This window comes from Cyprinus carpio, chromosome A16 (genome assembly GCF_018340385.1).
Source record: "Cyprinus carpio isolate SPL01 chromosome A16, ASM1834038v1, whole genome shotgun sequence".
In the NCBI taxonomy this organism is placed as follows: Eukaryota; Metazoa; Chordata; class Actinopteri; order Cypriniformes; family Cyprinidae; genus Cyprinus; species Cyprinus carpio.
Window position 1 is genome coordinate 15,036,017 of NC_056587.1, and position 22,698 is coordinate 15,058,714.

Here is a 22,698-nt window from a genome sequence, read left to right on the forward strand (position 1 = left end):
TTATTTTAATATTATTTACAGATTTATCAGAAAAAAAAGAAAATTGTGTATATGTGACATGACTTGAATGAAAATAAATCTGTTGTTGTTTTTAATAATATTCATGATGTCCTGTACACAGTCACATCATGTCAAAATATTTTGTGCTGTGGGAGTCAAAAAAGCACAGTTAATGAATATTAGAAGCTTTTTCCCATGGAGGAACAACTGTGACAGCGATTCATTCATAACTGTGTGGGTGAGAAATTCGTCTCCCACGACTATTCAAATGAACACAGGGGTTTTCAGTATTGCTTGTCTGGAAAAATCATAACAGATCAAGTGCTTAAACAGCATGTGCCAGAGAGAGACTTGGAGAGTTTTGGGGAAAAATGCAACAACAGGAGATTCTTTTCATGAAGTTTACATTCCCTTCACATAAAACCACAATCAGATTTCTTTCAAAATTCTTTGCTGGGAGTTCAAAATGTTTGTGTACACTAAAACTCAAGCGTATCAAACGTCACAAGGTTACAATGAAGTGACTACTTCTTAATGACTTATAAGTTATTTCTATATTCATTCCTGTGCAAAAACAAACAAACATCACATGTGTGATAACCAAGGTAATCTTTCTGTTCCTAAGATGTCAACAATGCTGCATTATTCCATTGCGCCATCTAGTGATCCCAAAGAATCACTAAATTTGATTTTGTGTGACTGCAGCTTTTAATTTATGAACGTTTTAAGTTGAATGCTTTTCATTTGTATGTTCACCTAAGAGGAATAGTTCAGCCAAAAATGAAAATTCCCTTCAAATATACTCACCTCAGGCTATCTAAGATGTAGATGAGTTTTTCTTCTTTGAAACTAACAGATTTGAAACGTTGAAACATCTGATTTAAACATCACAATAATCCACAAGTCTCCAGTCCATCTATTCAATTCTTATTAAGTGAAAAGCTGGGTGTTTGTAAGAAACAAATCCATCACATTTTAACTTTGCTTCCAACCTAAATATGAGTCGTCTATACATAATAGCCGTCTTGTTTGAAACAAGAAGAGAAATATGCACAAATGAAACACGGTTTATTAGCGTTTATAAATATGGATTGTGGACTCATATTTGGGTCAGAAGTGACGGTTTAAAGTAAAAAAGCCTTAGTGATGGATTTGTTTCTAAAAAACACAGCTTTTCACTTAATTATTTAAAAACAAATATGAACCTTTGGTATATTGACAAGTCATTATTTGCAAAAAGATCGATTTTATTTCAAATTCAGATCTATTTCAATATAATGAAACAGTAAACAGACACAAATGAACATTCAGTACATTAACCTCAATAAATAAGCTCTATTATGGTTATGAAAAATAAACAATTTCATCCACCATACATATTGCATTGCTTTCTTTCCACGGAAGATGGTTTCATGTTTACATTGTCCCTTTACATAATGCAATTGCACACTCCAAGACATTTGAATTTCTTAAGCTTGAAATACCTGACTTTGTTGCATTGCCTTTAAATAAAGACAAAAACATACACACACCAATTGTCCTGCAGATTCCTGTAAACCAGTTTTGGGATCTACACTAAATATTTACTGCAAGTGCACTTCGGTTTCCTCCATTACCCTGTCTTAATCTGTGCTTGTTGTGTGAATGCATATCCTGCACCTCTTGGTTGCACATCAAACAGATTTAAATGAATTCCACGTGCACGGATTGTCCTCTTAGACAACTAAGACAGTCCAGAAAAGGCGTTTTATTCTGTCCACTGATCTAAATGTCACAAAAGTGTCTGTGACATCAAAGCCTCGCATACGTTTCTGTGAAGAACGAATTTGCTGAAGTATGTGATGATATGGACTGTGCCGCCACAGTAGATCCAAACTAACTTAACGGAACGGATATGAAAAAGTGAATACGGTCCCACAGCAAGATGCACAGTACATTTCTACACCTGCTATTTGCTTTTCTCATACTGGGTGGGTGGCAGGAGAGAAAAATTGTGTGAAATTCTCAAAGAGAATTGAGAATTGAGAGAATTGAGCTGAGCTGTCGTTCTAAATATATATGGTTGTCACTGTAGCTCCAGACAAAAGGCCTCTTTGCTGAGTAAGTCATTGTAGCACTTTATCCTGCTTAACAGCTCAGTCACTCTGCTCACTCAAAGGGAACACCAAGTTTAAGTCACAGTCCATCCATCATGGCCAGGAGGTCATCACCCTTGCTGCTGGAACTGGGGGCGGGTTCACTTGTCTCTCCAAACTCCCCCATGATCTTAGCCAGCGCCGCATTGGTCTGTTTGTCCTGAAATGAACCCGTCAGAGGTGTGTCGTTACTCTCATGGTCCTATGGTAATTTAAAGTTAACCTAAGACTGAAAATCTTTAGCCTGTCAAAAACCAATTAGACAAGCTGAGAGCTATGTCTCAGTGTGGGTGGATCACTGGTAATCAGGCATTACAATGTTTTCTGAGGCCAAGGATCAAACAGCATCAGTGTATTATTGTACAAGCATACAAACATTAAGCCTTACCTTTGTTGCCTGGATACTAATAACTTCATAGGAAAGCTCATCCGGTCTTGATATTAATGCTTCCCTGTGGGGATAAGCTCTATTTCAATATTTGTATCAAACCTCATGCAAAACTTACAGAACCTGTCAAGAACATGGCAGGGTCACATTTTACTCCACAATAAAAAAGTAATCCATTATATTTTACATGAAGAAAATGTTTTAAAGCTAATTTTTGATATTTACATACACACATATATTAAACTGCATATAGACACTGTTGGTCAAAAGTTTCATAATTAAGGTTTTTAAGATCATAGAATGTTTTTTTTTTTTTTTTTTTTAAAGCATGTCTCTTATTCTGAACAAGTATCCATTTATTTGATCAAAAATACAATAAAATATTAATATTGCTAAATATTATTAAAATTTAAAATAAGTGTTTTCCATTTTAATATATTTTACAATGCAGTTTATTTCTGAATTTTCAGCGTTCTTCACTCCAGTCTTCCGTGTCACATGATCCTTCAGAAATCATTCTGACATGCTGATTTGCTGCTCAAGAAACAGTTCATAGTATTATCAGTATTGAAAACAGCTGTGTTGCTAAATATTTTTGTGGAAACCGTGATACATTTTTAGGATTCTTTGATGAATAGAAATGTAAAAGAACATCACTTATTTGAATATAAATCTTTTATCATTATAAATGTCTTTGCTGTCACTTTTGAACAATCTAATGCATTCCTGCTGAAAAAAGTATTAATTAAAAAGAAAGAAACCTTACCCAAACAGTAATATATATACAATGCTAAAACAATTTAATAATAATAATAATAATAAAAAAAATCACTGTATTACAGTTATGAGAATCATTACTGTGAATATTGCGAAAAATTTAAAAAATAAAATGTCTGGACATATTACTCAAATGGCATAATTTTCCTTTTATTTTAGGGTAAAATACCACACCTTGTTCCAATGAGATGTAGCCTTAAATCTATTAGTTAGTCTAGTTAGATTCTATTTTGACTTTAGAAAAAAGTATCAAAACTCACTCTTCCTCCTCGTCAGTTGCAAAAAGGTTCACACGGAAGCCAGAGTCAGTGTTAGTTGATTTCTGCACCTCCAGTCCTCCCATTAGTCTAGCAAGCAGGTTCAGCTCTTCTTTTGCCAAAGGATTCGGAGTTGTGTTGACCCAGAAGTGCATGAGCTTTGTAAAACATGCATGCTAATTACATCAGCATTACACATTTTCATTCATTTTTTTAATCAAACATTTTTATGATCTATTTAATGAACTAAAATTCCAAAATATTTTGAAAGAGACCTGCATTTCATTGCTTATCAATGTGAACTAGATTTAAAAAAATAAAAATAAAAACTTTTCACAATAAGAACAATTTCGTAATCCTACCTTGGTGTGCTGTGAGGAGTTTTTGGAGGTTCCAGACATGTGTGTCTCAACAGGGCGGCTCACACTGTACCTGAAAGAACAAATAGGACAATTGTACAGCTGATGCTCCAATGAAAGGCTACCTGGCTCAGGTTTACAGCTAAATTATTCACATAATAATTAGAGATGCGCTTTGCAGCAGATAAAACTTAACACGTGATGAAAGATACACAGAAGGTGTGAGTCATATGATTCCACTATTGAATATAAGTTGAAGTGAGTGTTATTATAAAGTGGTTGATGCTCACATGTTTGTGCCCAGTTTGATTACTCGATCACCATACATTTCAAAAGAACCCTCACGGAGAGTGGCGCTGTAATTGCCACCGTCCCGGAACTGCATCCTTCTCAGCTCCTCACCACTACAGCTGAATATCCTGGGAATTAAACACAGTTGTGAAAAACATAGAAAACATTAATAATTATTATAGATTAAGTTTTATGACCTTATGTTAATTGATTGTGAGATGCAATATTTGTACTTTTATAATTTATTTAAAAGGAAAGAAATGGTGACCAATTACAGAATACATATACACATTTTTAATCTAAATCGGGATGTTCTTGGACATCTTATATGTCAACTACCACAAACCTCTATTAAAACAACTGCTTTCTGTCACAGTCTAAACACAGACCCTGCTATATTTAGAAAATGTCTTAATAATGCAATTAACTATAAACCCTTACCGTCAGACCCTGTCAGTTCTAATGAAGGAGGCGATTTCAGAGCAAACATATGCACAATTTCAGCTATAAATCTATTTCTATCCTGCCATTCTCAGCCTTTTAAATGCTCTAGTCACCTCAATACTTGAAACATGTTTTTACTGCATTAACTCTAGCAACAGAAGCAGAAGCCAATCCTGCTAACCTTATGAGTCCTGGGATGTGCGTCCCATACGGAACAGGGCCTGATGTCGGGAGAACAAATCGCCCATTGGAGTTCTGTACTTTGTCTTTCAGGAAAATTGATACCTAAAAAAAAAGTTTCATATCATATATAAATATAATGTAGCTTTGTCAAAATTATTATTTTCTTCACCTTCATGAACATAACCAGTATTACTGGACTTTTAATTAATTAATTTTTATTGAGAATTCTGTATTAATGTGCATATCAAAATAAAGAAAAGACTTACTCTAATATGCATATCTTGAAAGAAGATGAGGAGTGTTTGTCTAATTAGTTGAAATTCTCCACCAGATAAAGGGGTATATATCTAGGAGATACAAGCAAAAGATAAGACACTTTCAAAGCCAAAGTCAGAGTGGAGCTGATGATAGCAAAATAATTGCTTAATAATTACATTAATATTAAACATACAGCATAAAATTAATATATAAAGTTAAAATATTAAATAACAATATTATAATATACTAGTCATATATTCCTATCAATGGAAAGATATAATAATAATATTAATTACATAATATAAATATAAACAATAGAATTAAAATGAACAGTTATTGACAATTAAAAAAAATATTACATTTAATAACATGTATAAAATGTATGATTCTGAGAAGTAGTGCCTTTACACAGAGACCCTGCTACCTCTATGAGTTGCTTGTTTGTTTCATCCACTTGGCTGAGGATGCCCGGAATGTCTTTCACAAAGTCCCTGATGGCATCCATATGGTTGAAGGACACAAGAAGGATGTCTTTAGGGCGAGGACACAGCAGGACTTGATACTTGAATGCCATGGTCATCAAATCATAGAGCTGGGCATAAAAATAGCACAAAATGAGTTGATAAAGAAGCCATTTCATCATATTAAGCACCAGAGGGAGCCATTCAACACTATTTGGCTTGTTATAACACAATATTTAAAGAGAATTTTAAAGCAAAGCTTAAACTACAATAATTTCAGTGAACAGAAGTTACTATATAACTTTGGCATATTTTAAAAGTAAAAAAAAAAAGATTCATAAGAAGGTGTAGAAAGAGATATTTGTAAAAAGATCTCACTGGCAAAATGTGTAAGGATCACACTAAAAGATTCGCAAACAATCAATTCAAGAAAACGTCGATGCATCCTTAGCATTAGTCTTCACCTTGTCCATACTAGCTTGGTTGAGTCTCATGATGGAGGCATGAGCCAGTCGGTCAAACACTGTCCTCAGGGCCTTCTTGGAGTACAGCTCCTGTGGTTTGAACAGCTCCTCTAGGAACTTCTTATTGAACATGGTGGTAATGATATCATTCATAACTATCACAACACAAACACACAGAGAGAGTTGCAGTGAGTCAAAAGCTATTCTGTGCAAATATGAAGCTGAAAACCAAGCAAGCAGAATGCGGTCTGTACTGTAGAAAGCTGGTTTGCCAAGAAAGATTGATAAACAAAAATAACATAAATCAAAATGTAGTTAAAAAAAAAAAAGTTTTATTATCTATAAAAAACTTGTGTCACGATATTAGATTTTTCACACCATGGTTATTGTGGCCAAAAGAATTCATGATATCAATATATTGTGATATCTATAGAAACCTTGGGGGGAAAGATATCAGTCAAATAATTTTTTACTTTGTTTATTGAGTTTTTCTTTTTCACCCAACGAACACAATACTGATAAATGCAGGGCACAAGATTCTGGCTTTCTCCGTCTTCTTTGAAGCTCCTATGAAATAACAAGAGAGAAAATACTGTCAAGTTCAACAGTATGATGAATAAATATTAATGGTAATGCTTTACAATAAGATGTCATTTGTTAACATTAATGTATTAACTTACATGAATGAACAATGAACAATACATTTATAACACAATTTATTAATCTTTGTTAATGTTAAAATTGTCGTTCATTTTTCATGTTAGTTCACAGTGCATTAATGTTTACAAACACAACTTGTGATTTTAATAATGCATAAATAAATGCTGAAATTAACATGACATAAGCTTAATAAATGCTGTGGAAATATTATTCATTATTACTTATGTTATTTAGTGAGTGAAGTGACGTGATATACAGCCACAACCTTAGGGTTAGGAGTAAAACTTTCTAACCACTAGGCCACGACTTCCCCATTTATACGATTTATATATGTTAACTAATGTAATTAACTAATGTTAACTAATGAACATGAATGAATAATGACCGCAGATGCATCCCACTGCGACCGACTTAACATTTTACAGAGTTTAATGTAGCAATGTGGTCGCTCAGTTTTTCAAGATCAGTTTTAATAGTGTAACGTTAACTGTTAATGGATTTGAACAAAGAAATAAAAACAGGCCATACTGATTGCAAATACAAAAATAAGACGAGTAAAGAAAATGCAGTACTTATTAAAATAATCACCTTTATTTAAATATATGAACACAGAAAACCGCTGTTAACAGGTTAATATAATGTTTCCCATTCTATGATTAGTAAAATAATGTCAACTTACTCTGCCGAACACGGCTCTCCTCGAGCAGCTGCGAGCGCTACGTCGTCTTCTTGTGTGACAGGTGTCAGTGTTAAGGCACAATACTGCACCTGGGAGCTCAACCAGGTACTGGCCATGGAGTATTTACATGTGGTGTTATCATAAGAAAATTGTTCATTTTAAATATTGCAGTATATCGTCACACACTAAATTAACACAATTTCGACTATTGTTGCTTTGAATATCACGGTTATCGTCAATACCGGTATATCTCGACACCCCTACTTGGCAGATGTTTTCACAAAGAAGCAGGCTGGAAACTGTCATCAAATGTTGACTGAGGAAAACACAAGTGCTAGAAACATATACTGTCATATGGAGGATTTCATTTATATCTCAGTACTAAAAAATTACTGTACAAGCTTTTTGAATCTTTGGAGTTCTTATTCTACAATAGTATTTTTTTTCTTTCATGCAAAAACATTAAAAATGCTAATTACAATTAAAATAGCACAGAAACCCTAACTCTCTCTACACAGCGAGTGCATATGAGAGCTGGCATGTTCACACGCATGCTACCTTGCTCTACCACTAGCAGCAAAGCAAGCAGCATGTTAAGAATACCTCTTTTTCTTTCCTCCTCTAGCCAATCTGCTACATTTGCTACAAAGATTGCAAATCAAAAAGGACATATTTAAAATGTTCCTTGGAGAAGTTAACTAAAATGCTGGTACAGCATAAGCTATATGTATACATCACATCTGCAAACAACATATTCAGTTTTTTGACCTCTGGCATCTGATACTAAAGTGTAATGTTGGCATAACTGCAAAGTTAAGTTCATTAAAGGGGTCATATGATGTTGCTAAAAAGAAAATTATTTGGTGTATTTGGTGTAATGAAATGTGTTTATGGTTAAGGTTTAAGGTTCAAAAAACACATTAATTTCCACATAATGTACATTATCTTAAACACACCATTCCCTTCACACAAAAACACAACTCTTAAAAGACAAAGCTCATCGGTCTGAAAAGCGAGGTGTGCTGTGATTGGCCAGTTATCCAGTGTGTTGTGATTGGCCAAACGTTTCAAGCGTCTGACGGAAATGTTACGTCCCTCAATATATACTGTTATGGCGTGTCCCGGTCAGAGCACAGGCATGACAGGACAAAAACAATAAAACCCATTACAAATGAGGCAGTTGTTGCATCCAGTGGGGACATACAGTAATTGCTGATTATAATGACTTATACTGTCTTTTTATGCATTGCGTTGCATATCGCGCCGTGTAAACATAAAACCATGTTGCGACAACCACATGTGACGACCCCAGGCTGGACTCCGCTTCGTCCACAGTGAGCGCGAAGTTGATGTATTTCCTCAGCGACCAGCACAGATCAGCTCTAGGCATGACGAAGCGGATATCGTGCTCTTTTGGAAGGCCAAACAAAGTAGTTTCACTTTCACAATAAAAAAACACACAGCTTCTCCATGAAATGGCACTGGCGGCAACAGCGAGAATAAAAGGTGCGCCTTCTTTCTTTGCGTGAACATTTGGGCAGCGTTATGCAAATCTTCCCACATACTGACGTAGAGATGTGGGGGAATGTTAGAACGAGCCGATTCAGGGGGGCGTGGACGAGTGTTAACTTTTATAAAGAACATCTCTTTGGATTTGAGACTTTAGTCTTTGCAACTTCACAGATCTTCTTTATGCACTAAGAGCTTGTAAGACTCCAAAGAGAAAGGAAAAATTGAAATAGCATCATATGACCCCTTTAAGAATATTTCAGAATGCAAAAAGGTCACAGGAAACCCTGATACAGGAACGTATATTAGACAGGAAACCATGATACTGACAAGCCGTTGAGCTTGTAATTGAGCCACAGTGTTGCCAGCAATAGAAGTAACATGAACACACACAGTCCATTTGACATGCCAGTTTTTATAAACTACAAGGTTTGAATGTACTAACAACCTCCATGGTCAAATCGTCTTGGGAACATTCTTTTTTTTTAGATATTAATATATAGTGTCCCTCAAAATATCTGGACATTGTATATCTATTGTATTTTGACAGGACATTTAAAAAAAAAAAATCCATAAATATATGTAACAACGTGCTGTATTAATATGAAGGAATTTTATGTATTGTGTGTGTGTGTGTGTGTGTGTGTGTGTGTGTGTGTGTGTGTGTGTGTGTGTGTGTGTGTGTGTGTGTGTGTGTGTGTGTGTGTGTGTGTGTGTGTGTTTTGAATTTTGCACAGCAGTGGATTGTGATTTAGGGTTAACATAAAATTAATTAATTATTTTTTTTCTCAGTGTATTTTGAATAATATTTTTTATTATTATTTAAAGCCACAAAATCATTTTTTTGTAAAATGTTTTGTTAGAAAAGTGTGCTTTTGCTTTATTTGTAACTGATTATATTTGATTTCTTTGACATTAATAGTTTTAGGGGGGAACTCTACGTACAATCTATTACATAATTAATTAAAAAAAAATGATTTAAGGCAAGACAGTTAACTAATACACAATACTTCCTCAAGTGATTGACGACATTAAGAATTGCTAATATTTTTTGTTACAAATTTTCTGAAATGTTATGTCTAAATGTGAAAATGAGGCATTATCTAATTTAAAATTAGCTAATTTGCATACATTTCCAGAATAAATCAGAACATTAGATAAAGCTCGGTCCAACATTATCACTTCATTTTGTTAACCTATTAGAGTCTAAAGTTTTTATAACTCCATAAATCAGACAATACTGTCAACAGCCAGAAAGAAATACATCCTTACAATGTTTTTAGGAATAAAATATTGTATAAAACCTGGCAAATGATTTATGTACATAACCTGCTGTAAAAGCCTTCAGAATATAGATGTGCAAGTATGTAACTACAGAGATTATTGTGAGAAAACGACCTTAAAAAACATGCATTTTTAAATAGATAAAGTGTAGTAAAATAAACATTTTAAGTTTTCCTTCCACTAGTCTGAAACGACCCATTACGAAAAGCCAAATAGCTCAAAATCTAAAAATCGACGAGGGCATCAACAATAATGTTGTCTACAAAGAATGACATAACATTTCATAAATGTCATGTTTCCTGCATCAAGCTGTAACTGAGCTGGGCCACTGGATCACTGCTTTCACACACAGGCTAACTGGCTAATTATGCACAGCAACAGCAGAAGATCCAACTGCTTCTTTAGAAAGATCATAAACCATGATCATAAATAGAAGGATGACATGACTTGCTTCATCAGCTCCCTGGTGTATATTAGCTGCCATCTACCTTTCTTCGCTTTATCTGCTGGGATATTCTGAGCCCGCAGGCGCTGATCCAGGATGTAGAGCATTTCTCCACCCAGATTAATGAAGAGCAGAGGCAGCGTTCGCGTCGACATCCTCTCTGGAGATGGACGAAGAGCAGCTAGTATCGGTAAGCAATCACAGGTTGTCAACAAAGAGACGCGATCTGCGCTCACTGAAGATCCTGTGGAATAAATAAGCGTCTGTAAACCCTCTCTCGGTTGCCAGGTCACCGCCAACAAAGCCAATCAGAGGCGCTCATCCTGCGCGACGATAACGCAATACGTCTCGCCACGAAAATCAGGTAATGTTAATGCAACCAACATTTTTGTACGATTATATATTTTATGTGTTGACGTTAAAGTAGTAATATAATTAGTATATTCGTTTGTGAAACAAAACAAAATAAATATTAGAATCAAAACAGTTAAAGCGAGTTAAAACAGTAACCAACGTGAAAAGATGTTTTTTTTTGTTTTTTTTATTTTATAATGATTAGGTGTATGAAATCATTATCCCACTTATACTGTATTTGGGTGATTGTTATATATATGACACACAGCTCCTGTACAGTCACATATTAATGCTGCAGATTGACACATTTTGAGCATTACAGCAAAATTGTTAGCACATACAATGTATAAATGAATATTGCAAGAATTAACACAAATTAAAGACTTTTAAGCTGCAATTGTGTAACACTCTTTAGTTTGTCGACTAAGTAAACAGTTTTGGTCAGGCTTTTGTATTTCCAAAGAATGTATTTTTCTGAATTGTATCCCGGCTTTATTTACCCTGCCTTTAATAATCAAGAGAATATTACTAAATGACGTGTTGATTTCAATAAATTTGAATGCTTTTTAAAATTATAAAAGAATCTTTGTAAAAGACATCAACTAGGTTTCTCCGTTCCTGATACGAATTTCTCTGGCCATTCGACATGTTTCAAATATTCCACAGCAACAGGTCATCAAAGCATCATTGCATATTGTGCCCTGCAGGAAAAAAAAAAGAAAGATGTTGTATAATATGTACAAAACAAGTGGCAACAGCAATGGATAATAATTCTTAAATATGCAATATGGGAAATCCAGTCCTTAATTTGTAGTATACATTACCTGTATTCCATAGGTCAGTCGCATGTGTGTCCTCATTGCAGCCATTCCTCCAGGTACACATGCTAGACATACGTTCTCACCGTACTTGTTTGCTGTGTAACAGCTGAGAGCTATCGGACAGATGAAGCCAAGACCACCTAGATAATGGAAAAATGCAGAAAACTGCTCAAAGATCATGCATTTTATGTTGACCATGTGCCTCTGCCACCGATAAAAGCAGTAAACCGACTAACATTATGAATCCTCCTTGGCTAAATATTAAACCACAGCTAAAATGTGCCAGTAAAATGGTATCTTTGAAGTTAATGTTGCATATTCAGATGATTTGCTGACTGCTCTCAGAACTTACAGACAAGTAGGTCACTGCAGCAAGAACAAAGACCGGTGCTCCACTCTCCAGTCTGCACATTTGTTCCATATGATCCAGCACCGGGCTGAGTGATGACTGGGTTTGACATGGCAGTCAAAATGAGCAGTCCAGCAAAAAAGACAATATGGCTCGGGAGGTTTCCTTCCTAGATGATTCGTGACAAGTTGTTACACAAAAATTACACTTCCAAACTACCATTTTAGAAAGAAAAAATGTATTTCATAATATTTTCCATTCTGTTTTTTGGGTGTTTTGTGCTAATAAAGCAATAGTTTACCCCAAAATGAAAATAATAATTTACTCTCCCACATTTCATTCCTAATTTGTACTGTTATTTCATGTGTATAAACAAAAGATGTTTATACAAATCCTTCAGCCCCCCCACCCCATACAATGAAAGTCAATGGCGTCCAATATTATTTTCGACCCAACTGACTTTAAGTGTACGGGCAAAAACAGTTCAAAATATCTCCTTTTGTGTTCCACTGTAAAAAGAAAATCATACAGGCTTGGAACATCATGAAGGTTAGTAAATAAATACATTTTTGGGTGAATTATACCTTTTTAAAAAATTGACTTACAGGACAGAATATTTTACATTCCGATACACATTTTGATATGCAAAAATAGCTTTTGTATACAAAAAAACAAATAAATCTGGACCAGATCTAATTACTTTGGTTATTTTAACAGATTTTTATAGTATATATCCCACCAACATAAATATGACTGATAACAAAGTGAAAGAAACGAACAGCTTTGAGATTAAAACTATGAAAGTATTTTTATCAGTCAAAATTACTTAACATAAAATAGTAGACTACAAAAAAGTACCTCGTGTTTTTCTGAGCCTCTTGATCTGGGGCTTGTAGCTGAAAAGGAAGTTGAGACGCACCAGCTCACCGCATTTGCTACTCTCGTATGCAACGTTTCCGATTCACGCATATAAGCTTCACACAAAGCACATCACAAAGGGGGAGGTCTGAGATGTAATAGGAAGTGTGACCTACCAAAATTCTTAACAATCAATATATAATCTCACATGAGTAAAGGACTGATAGTTTGACCTCAGATCATTCATCTGATTGTCATGCATTTCTTGTAAAATGAATTCAGGGAACTGAGAGCAGCCAAACCATTTGCACTAGCCACACAACCACAATGCATCAGTCTTGCATATAAAACAGGTCTTCATCAGCTGCCAATCCAAAACTCTTGAGTATGTGAAACTAATATCATCAAAGGATTTCTGTGAAGGATTTCTGATATAATTATTGGTATTATTATTATTATTATTATTTTTAAATTATCAGTATTTTGAGGAATGATGACCAAACATTGAATTTTAAGATCTTTTATTAGCTGCAGCACAAAAAAAAAAAAAAAAAAATCAGAGAAATAAGTGATTTACCATTGAAAAGGAAAAATAAATGACAACATGCAGATAATTTGATGTGGAGCATGATGGTTCTGTTTTAGTTTTTCTTTGAAAGTCATGCATGAATCAAAAGAGGATGTATCAGATTGTTTTGGACTTTTCAGCACACGAGTTTTGTCAGCTGTCTAAACATCTCTACGCAGTTCCTTGAGGTTCTTTAGAGGATGTTGGCTCCTTTCCCTTAGGATCTGCTGATCTCTGTTTCTCTCTCTGCTCTTTTTTTTGTTTCTGGACTTCTTGAAAGACCTGAGAGGACAAAAATACTATGTAAACAACAGTTGAATTGCAAACTCTGAAATCTGGAATAAAAAATAAAAAAAACCCACTGGGACATTTTGGCTGAGCTGAGAATGTTACCTTATTGCAGAAGGCCTTTTTTGCCAGCCAACGTCGGGTGACCCGCCGATAATATTCAGGAGGGAACGTGTATGTGATTCCAAGCTCTTGACACACCTTCTTGAAGGAATCATAACGAGTCCTTCTCAGAAACTTCAGCTTTTTCTTCCTGCTGTCGATGGCCATGAGCATCCATCTTTTGTTGGCTTTATCCTGATGTAATATAACAAAAGAGTTATGCTGTAGAGAGATGCTGTTGAACACTAATTTGTCTCTCTGAAATGAAAATTCTGTCATTTACTCAGCTTGATGTCATTCCAAATCCAGGAGAGTTTTTTTTTTGTTCATCTTCAGGAACACAAATGAAAATATTTTTACTATTCTCTCATCCTTTATGACATGAACACGTTTACAATTATTCAAATAAACTAGCATATACAATGATTTATATCCTTAAACATCATATGAAATAAAGTGACTGCAGAAAACAGATTCTAAATTTTTTCCCACGACTAACTTCCTTATTCAACTATTTGTGCAATAATATTTTCCATCAGGTTCCTGTCAAGTTCAGTTTTTCAAGCAGCTTATCAAAATAACTATGAACATTTTCATTAAAGAAATATGACCAGAAAGAGACGACTAGAATATAGACATCTAATATTAACCCCCTCCCCCACCCCCACCATGCTCAATGAAGCTGCATTTATTTGAAAAAAAAATATACAGTAAAAACAGTAATATTGTGAAATATCATTACAATTTAAAATCATTTTTTCTATTTTAATTTATTTCATGTAAACGTTAATTTATTTTTATTATACCGGAATTTTCAGCAGCCATTTCTTCAGTATAACATAATCCGACAGAAATCATTTTATTATGCTGATTTTGTGCTGAAGAAACATTTATTATTATTATTATCACCACTGGAAACAGTTGTGCTAATTCAAATTTTTATGGAAACTGTGATACATTTTTTCAGGATTCTCTGATGAATAGAAAGTTCAAAAGAACAGCATTGCTTTTGATCTATTTAATGTGTCCTTGCTGAATAAAACTATTAATTTCTTTAAAAAAAAAGAAAAAAAAAGAAAAAAAAAAGTACTGATCCCAAACTTCTGAACGGTAGTGTTTATGCTTCAATCATGTGCACAGGATATCCTGTTTGTGTCTGTGGGTGTTAATCAAGTGGAGTGGTAAGAAATGTTCTGACACCTTCACTAAAGGCCAAAAAAGCTGTGTTTACCTTAGGGTGCTTGTGCAAGTGCTCCTGGAAGTTGCGAATGCGCGCTGTCAGAATCGCCACTGTAATGAAAACAAGGACATTCCGCCTGATTGAGTTATGTTCTGAGATTCCAGTATGGTTAAAGCACTGACTTTGTCAACATTAAAAAAAAAGAGAACTTGCCCTTGACTTCTGTTGAGCTGCGGTCATTCTCACCCCTCTGCACCTTGGCAATAAGCTGTTCCTCTTTCAAACTAAGTTTTTCACTCTAAAGGAAGACATTGTGACAGATAATTAAGTTAAAATATGATTTAACAGAAAGAAACTCCTAAAATGTATCAGTGCCATTGTTTTGTCTCAAGATGCACACCGGTAATGTTTAAGGAACATTTATATACTCAATATCCTAATTGAACTATGGCTTAGTCTAAGCCCTGCAGGCCAACATCTTTTCATCGTCACTTAGAAACTAAAAAGCTACCATAAATGCACTGCAGCTGAGGTTATTCCACCGTATTTTGAATTATGAAAATATTAAATAAAGAATCAAAAGGATATGAAAACCCATACATGACTTGCAAGCTCCAACATAAGCAGTTTCTTCACCACATCATCCACCCTGCAAAGATATTACAAAATACTGCTACCGTTCTGCATTCAAGCACATAAAGGAAGTCTGAAGAAATCATGTACTTCCTATTCCCAAACATACAATCATAGTGTTACACAAGTATGAGTGGGTCAATGCAAAAATGGGAGATTCCATATCAGAACCATACGATTGTGCAAGTGGGACAGATGCATATTCGTGCTTCAGCAAGGATGGATGCAGATCCTGAAGCTGACTTGGGAACTAAAATAAAGCAAAGAGCCAATGAGTCCTATCAGAAATTGATATCAAACAGACAGGCTAACAAACTGACTGTATGTAGAGGTTGAATGTTTTTCTCTTATACCTTGTTTCTTTCTAGAGGGCCGAGCATACTGCCTCACTGCTTGGTTTAGGAGGATTTCATCACCTGAAATGAACAGTAAAGTCAATATATATTTCCTGAGTCACTTTAAAAATGCTTATTAAAAAATAACAATGCATAAGTGCAGAAACTACATTTCCTGAGCGCCAAGAAAAAGAGTTCATCAAACAAGTAGTAGATATTGTTTGTATCATTGCATGTCTACTTTAATAATTATAAATGATGTTGAACCCTTTAATAAGGAGGTGTTTAAAAGTATTTGGTCACTAGCCAAAGTCAAAGCTTTATAGTCACTCTCCTCTGCAGCTAAAGACTATTTAATACACGTCAATAGTGACAAAGTGTCACCAAGGGTGGGGGTGATTTGGTTGGCCACATCCTTCCCGCACACCCACTCAAGGAAAAGACACACATACTATAAACTAACACCACGCCAAAAAAAAAAAAAAAAAAAAAAAAAAAAAAAAAAAAAATGTAAAAAAAAATCATCATAGCCAGGTAAAATAAGACAAACTTGTAAAATGTTCTTACACTATTTATTACCAATTGCACTTTCATATCAGGTAACTATAAAATGACAAGCACTGGATTCAAGCAAAACACAGTTTTACATTTACTATAGATTTTAAGCAGTTCCGCAAATTTTAAATAAATTATTAAAAATAAATTATTGACCAAACCATGAAGAAAAAGGGCTCTATTTAGAGTTTATTAGCTTTAGTGGTTTGCAAGCAAACTTGGGGATAGTGTAACTGTGTATCTGTAGTTGATCTTATCCTCTTTACCCTCTAATGGTTAAATGGTAATACTGCAGCCAGAAATGCATTTAGCACATCAAATGATGTCATCTACAGTACCAAAAAGAAAAAACAAAATCAAAATTTGTTAGTTAATATGAATATGAATATGTCATGGGAACCTTTTCGTGTGCTTTTCTTTGGATTCTAATTGTAAAACATTACATGTGACTTCATCCAATCACTTACATTAACACATTGGTTTGGATAAAAGCGTCTGCTAAATGACTAAATGTACATGTAACACTAGTACAGTTACTGTCAACATTATTTTTATTAACACTATTATAATGTTTTCATGTAATTATTTTATATACATTTTCTAAACAGATTTTTTCCTTCTCAGGAAGGTGCACAGTACATTGTCTATGTTAACAGTGAATAAATATCCAAAAATAAATAAAATACATAAATAATAAATTTGGACTTTCAACTGATAGTTCACCTAAAAATAAACTTCTGTCATCATTTACTCATCCTCGTGTCATTCAAAACCTGACCTGAATGACTTTCTTCTGCGTGAGCCAACAGTTTAGTTTACCATGGACTTCCATTGGATAGACGAAAAACCACTATTTATTGAGAAAAATAAATAAATAATTATCAGAGGAAAGAAAGACATAGAGGTTTGGAACAACAACATGAGGGTGAGTAAATGATGACAGAATTAAATTTTGGGTTAAACTACTCTGCTAAGCATACTTGCACTACTAAATTAGCAAAGTCTCAAAGAAGGCTAAACCGGTGACCTAGTTAACTCTGATTACTAAGAAAAAGACTTACAGGCACAAAAATATGGGTAAGCGTTTTTGCTGATGCATTTCTACGCAAATGTGTGAGTTATAAATTCAATACATGGGGAAAATCTTTTAAGTTTGGTTTCACAAATCAGCCCAATAAACGTTTTAGGGTGTTAAATAACCTATACACCCACTCCTTCATAGTTCATAAGTCTTGCAGGAACTGGTAATTCAACGCATTCCCCCCACACATTATTTTTTGCCCCAAGAACAAGAAAACATGTGCGGGAAACAGAGATGTAACCCCAGTGAAATATAGTGGCAACCTCTCTTTCAAAGTTCAGGACCTGTAAGTGTGTTGCCAGATTGAGAACCCCCCCCCCCAAAAAAAGGGGGGTGGGGACATGAACAACACACCACAGTATTCTGCTGGACTGTCCCTGTAATAAAGATACTGTGAGATGCTTTGATAATATCATCTGCTAAATACCATACACTACCATTCAAATCTTTGGTGTCAGTTAGATGTGTTAATAAATTTGATATTTATTAGTTCTGATTCACTGAAAGTGGGAACTAAATATCTTTTCCAACTTCAGAACTATATACACTCACAAAGAACTGTTTATTACACAGAATATCATGGACCATAACTATGTCAGCATCACTTGGCCATTGAGTGTAGTTTGGGCTCCTCCTCAGTGCATCCTATAAATGTTGTCAAATGTCTTGCACACATCCAGTCTGTTTTTCTTCATTAGTAACATGCAACTATATAGGAGGGGTTGAATTTTTTCTTTAGCTCCTTGCATTCTTTCTTATCATGTATATAATTTTTTTGCTATATCGCCCAGCCCTACGTCAACATAAAAAAAGAAGTGATCACAAAACAAGCAGGAAAAAAGGCATTACATGCCAATTTTTAAGTAATAACATGTATATTTAATATCAGTCTCAGCAAAAACATAACTAGCAAATTAATATTTTCAGTTGTATTTTAAAATAAGTTTAAAATGTATTTAATAAAAATCTTACTAACTAAAAACTTTTGAACAGTAGATTATTACCATTACAACTAATACTTTTCAGAATTGGGGTGGTGTTAAAGATCAAGCTCAGTTAAAGATCAAGGTCGATAACCCATATGTTTCAAATCACAAAAAAAAAAGAGAAGAATAATTCATGAGCCATCACTCCGCAGCGACCCCAGTTTACTCCAGAGGGACTTTCCATGTAGTAAGTGTACCTTATGTCACTTTAAACAAGAAATCATCTGTAAAAGGACAATTAATAGTAAAAACCCACAAGGGAAACATAGATTAAGATCTATTAAGAGAATGGCTACTTCATAACCCCATCTATCATCCTACACAATACATGCAGCCTTCGCGAAGGACGTACTGTAAAGTGCCTGTAATCTTTTTGAGACAGCAACTACCTCAAAAGGTAAGACTAAGACTAGTGAATTAATAACAATAATACGGACGAGTCAAGTATTACAGGTAAAGCAAAATGTGCAGTTCAAATAACTGCAGTGCTTTTACGAAGCATAAAACAATTAATTTTTGATGCATTAGTAGCAGATAATGATGATATTATTATAATATTACTGCAGGGGAGATTCAAATCATGACTCAAATAGCAAATGTACACCAGCCCCCCCAACAAGTCTGCAACATCAAAGCAGACCCACAATCATTCATTTTCTCACATTGCTGAGAAGACAACTCACACCTAGTCATATAGCTACTCACTCAGACATACATGACAACCATCTTTTGCTTTTGTCCCCTTTAACTGGTCTTCAGTAATTTTAGCCCTAAAATATTGAGAAATTGTGCTTTTTTTCTTTAGTGGAATGGTACGACACTTGGTGATGTTTTTGTTTCTTGCTATGTGAACACACACACACACTCATACATACACACACACACAAAATTGACATGATTCGAAAAGGCTAAATGGTCTTAACTGGTCACTCATGTTCTACCTGGTCAAAAATTACCACCATAGAAAACAAGAAGACAGAGAAATAATAAACTTCTATTTTTTTAATATAGAAATAAACTGAATATGACTATCCCCACAACATGTACTGTATATAAACGTGACGATTTACACACAATGTCTGAGCAAGAGTGGGCAGAGTTGACCCAAATAGATTTTGCCAAACAAATGATGAATGACACAATTTGAAAACAGACAGGTATTATAAGATCATATAGGATAAGATCTCTACAGTTTAAAAATATGTGGACATGATAAAACAAAGGCCATTTGACAAACACTGAGGATGTGATTCTGGGCTTTTGGAGCCCCCTAGGGTTAATACTGTAACTGCACAAGCTGTCAACACACAGCCATAATAAGAAACCCATCTTGTATAACATAATGAAAACTCAACCTCAAAGTGAGAGAAAATGCTTTATTGTGCCTGCGAATTAAAACTAAAACTGAATAAGTGTTGAGATGACCCATCAATATCACAATAAAAATAACAGTCTCATGTGTCTGTGAATATGTGCATATAAGACAGCATGATGAACCAGTCTATTGGTCGTTGAGTCAGAGCTCAAATGTCAAAAAATTAATACTTACTTTTATAAATACAGGTTAACGTCCAGTTCGCATAAAATCTGCATTGAGACGGCTTGAAAGCAGGTGAGACAGTATTGCATTTCCTCGCGCCTAAAAATACACTCCATGTCCGTAAGTCCAACACTGTAGATCGAAAAATGTTTTTTAAAACCATTGTGATTATATATAGGAATAGCCTTTAATTTGTATATGCTCTAGCAGAACGCATATGCCCTCTCAGTTCATGTAAGTCGCCATCTTTAAAAAGACATTAGTAATTTGCACAGAAAATTCTATGCAAGTTCAAGCAATCGAGTGACGATTGAATCGATGTAGCCTTCGTTTCCAATAACACTGCATTGAGAACATTTGTGTTTATGTAGATTATACGTCTTGTTTTTCGCTTTATGATCTAGAAAAGGACCAGAACAATGAGTGTACAGTTCTATCATTATCTAATACTTTTATCTGGCCTTCTGTCATTTGAAGGCCAGGACACCCCACACTTGTCTTTTCAGAGAGATATACACATATATAAATAGTAATATTATTTTTTAGGCTTAATGTTCTGTTGAAATTTATTTTCTTTGTGTTTATTTCCCATTCAAATTCTGTTAAAATTATTAAAATTGAACTTTAATGTAAAAATGAAAATTCTTCTAACTTAAATCCCAAAAGATATAGGCCTATATTAATTATTTAATTAATAATAATAATAATAATAAATTAAAAGAAAACACAATAAAGAAAACAGTAGGAACAAAAAAGAGAGAAAGAATGACAGGAGTGTACTGTTCTAAGAAATCTTTCAGTGCATTGCACTGATTTATGGGGTCTCTGAGAGAAGGGTGTAGAACTGATGTTGTTAACATTAACAATTTGAGAACAGAGTATAACAATTTGAAAACAAAGTATAACAATAATAATCATTTGCACAGTTTGATGTGATCTGAGCTAATTAAATCATCATTGGTAGCACAATTTATTGTAAAACTTTTTTTTCTTCAGTTGGTCAGAACAAAACTAGCAGACATGCTACTTGTTCAGATGACATTTTAGGGCGAACTTCTTATTTCGGACATACTTCCAAGACGTGGGCTAGTAGCCTATCTGTAATTCTAAAGTACATTGAGCATCCACACTGGTGCGTTGACTGACAACCCACCTCAAAACATTAGATTCATCCGCGCGGAGGAGCCGTGCCAATGCACAGCCCACATAAAGAAGATAATTCAGCAAAGAGCTGCAATTGCAGGTTTCAAACAGAGATGGCGACAAAGAGGCAAAATTTACAGACTCCAGCTTTAATTTCATGTCACAAAATGCACGAGTGTTATATCACATCATGTTATATCAACACTTGAAGTGTTGTTCTTCAAATCTGTACATAGAGTTCAAGCAAGACAAACTATCCCGTGCTTCATTTTAATGTCACACGTCTTAGGAAGGTTAACAAAACTGTCTGGCATATCTACCTTATATGCCTTGAGAACATTTTGGCATTAGAGATATGATTATATAATGTAGATAATAATGATGAATGTTTTTGGAAAGCTTTTCCAAAAGATCATTCCATATAGTAAGTGCCTCTTTTATTTTGAAAAGATGAATGTTAAAGGCCTTAAAGGATTCAATTGCTAATGTGTTGTATTCATTGGCATATAGCTGTAAAATGGTTGACATTTAGTTATGCTTTTTGACAAGAGGCTATGCAGAGTTTTTATGATAAGATTTTATTGCTGATATTTCTATAGCCTATACAGTTTTAGATAATTAGTTTAAAAATCATGGTAATAGTAACATTTTGAGATCCTCAACTGACAAACCTAAAAGATCATGTTATAAAAAAGAGGAAATATTTAATTATATATATATATATATATATATATATATATATATATATATATATATAATATATATATATATTATATATATAATATTTTATTAATAAACAATAAATAACAAATTAAAGTATTATTAAATAATAAAACATTTGATAAAATGATTATTATTATAGAGACATATGATAAATATGAAAATACCAGATTTAGATTGATATTATGTTTTTCAGTAAAAACATGGACATTTCATATGTAAAGCAAGGAGAAGTGTGAAAAATAGGCACAATACATCTTCTTGAAAAAAGAAAACAAAGTAATAAGTTATTGGAAGGGTTCTTTTCTGATGCAACTATAATAGTAATAACGCCTATAGTAGTATAAGTTTGCTTCAGCTATTAATTTGTAGATTTCGTTTTCATATTAATGATTGACACAGTAGGCAACATTTGGTGTGGAGTGACACCTGTACACTAATCAGGTTCAACACTGGAAGCCCAGTGCTCTCTCTCTTTAGACAAAGCGTTTTTGTCATTGCCAACAATTTGACATTCACCGCCTGTAAGTGTTGGTGTTGAGCTGGAGAGAGAGAGTAAAGCGAAGGGGGCGGGGCCAGACTTCACTGTGT

At 34.3% G+C, this 22,698-nt stretch overlaps 3 protein-coding genes across 5 annotated transcripts; all 3 read right to left on the reverse strand.

The window, feature by feature from the left end:
* Positions 1-1,229: 1,229 nt before the first annotated feature.
* LOC109047732 (protein OSCP1-like) lies at positions 1,230-11,011 on the reverse strand. Of its 2 annotated transcripts, none has more exons than XM_042772902.1 (10): positions 10,638-11,011; positions 6,018-6,172; positions 5,517-5,684; positions 5,101-5,181; positions 4,833-4,936; positions 4,207-4,335; positions 3,920-3,989; positions 3,561-3,700; positions 2,524-2,587; positions 1,230-2,295 (listed from the first exon to the last, which is right to left on the reverse strand). In XM_042772902.1, the coding sequence occupies exons 1-10, from the start codon at positions 10,747-10,749 to the stop codon at positions 2,176-2,178; spliced, it is 1,143 nt and encodes a 380-aa protein (XP_042628836.1). In that variant the 5' UTR covers positions 10,750-11,011; the 3' UTR covers positions 1,230-2,175. The 2 variants fall into 2 exon arrangements, with proteins under 2 accessions (XP_042628836.1, XP_042628835.1); XM_042772901.1 differs by having other exon boundaries at positions 3,561-3,715.
* Positions 11,012-11,163: 152 nt separating this feature from the next.
* Positions 11,164-13,133, reverse strand: LOC109047706 (cornifelin-like). Its single transcript, XM_019065387.2, has 4 exons — positions 12,977-13,133; positions 12,122-12,287; positions 11,773-11,909; positions 11,164-11,649 (listed from the first exon to the last, which is right to left on the reverse strand). The coding sequence occupies exons 1-4, from the start codon at positions 13,085-13,087 to the stop codon at positions 11,551-11,553; spliced, it is 513 nt and encodes a 170-aa protein (XP_018920932.1). The 5' UTR covers positions 13,088-13,133; the 3' UTR covers positions 11,164-11,550.
* Positions 13,134-13,480: 347 nt separating this feature from the next.
* Positions 13,481-20,511, reverse strand: LOC109047692 (28S ribosomal protein S15, mitochondrial). Of its 2 annotated transcripts, XM_042772903.1 has the most exons (8): positions 20,254-20,510; positions 16,101-16,163; positions 15,924-15,999; positions 15,715-15,763; positions 15,328-15,412; positions 15,166-15,224; positions 13,938-14,129; positions 13,481-13,826 (listed from the first exon to the last, which is right to left on the reverse strand). In XM_042772903.1, the coding sequence occupies exons 1-8, from the start codon at positions 20,405-20,407 to the stop codon at positions 13,716-13,718; spliced, it is 789 nt and encodes a 262-aa protein (XP_042628837.1). In that variant the 5' UTR covers positions 20,408-20,510; the 3' UTR covers positions 13,481-13,715. The 2 variants fall into 2 exon arrangements, with proteins under 2 accessions (XP_042628837.1, XP_042628838.1); XM_042772904.1 differs by lacking the exon at positions 15,715-15,763 and having other exon boundaries at positions 15,924-15,997; positions 20,254-20,511.
* Between the last annotated feature and the right edge of the window lie 2,187 nt (positions 20,512-22,698).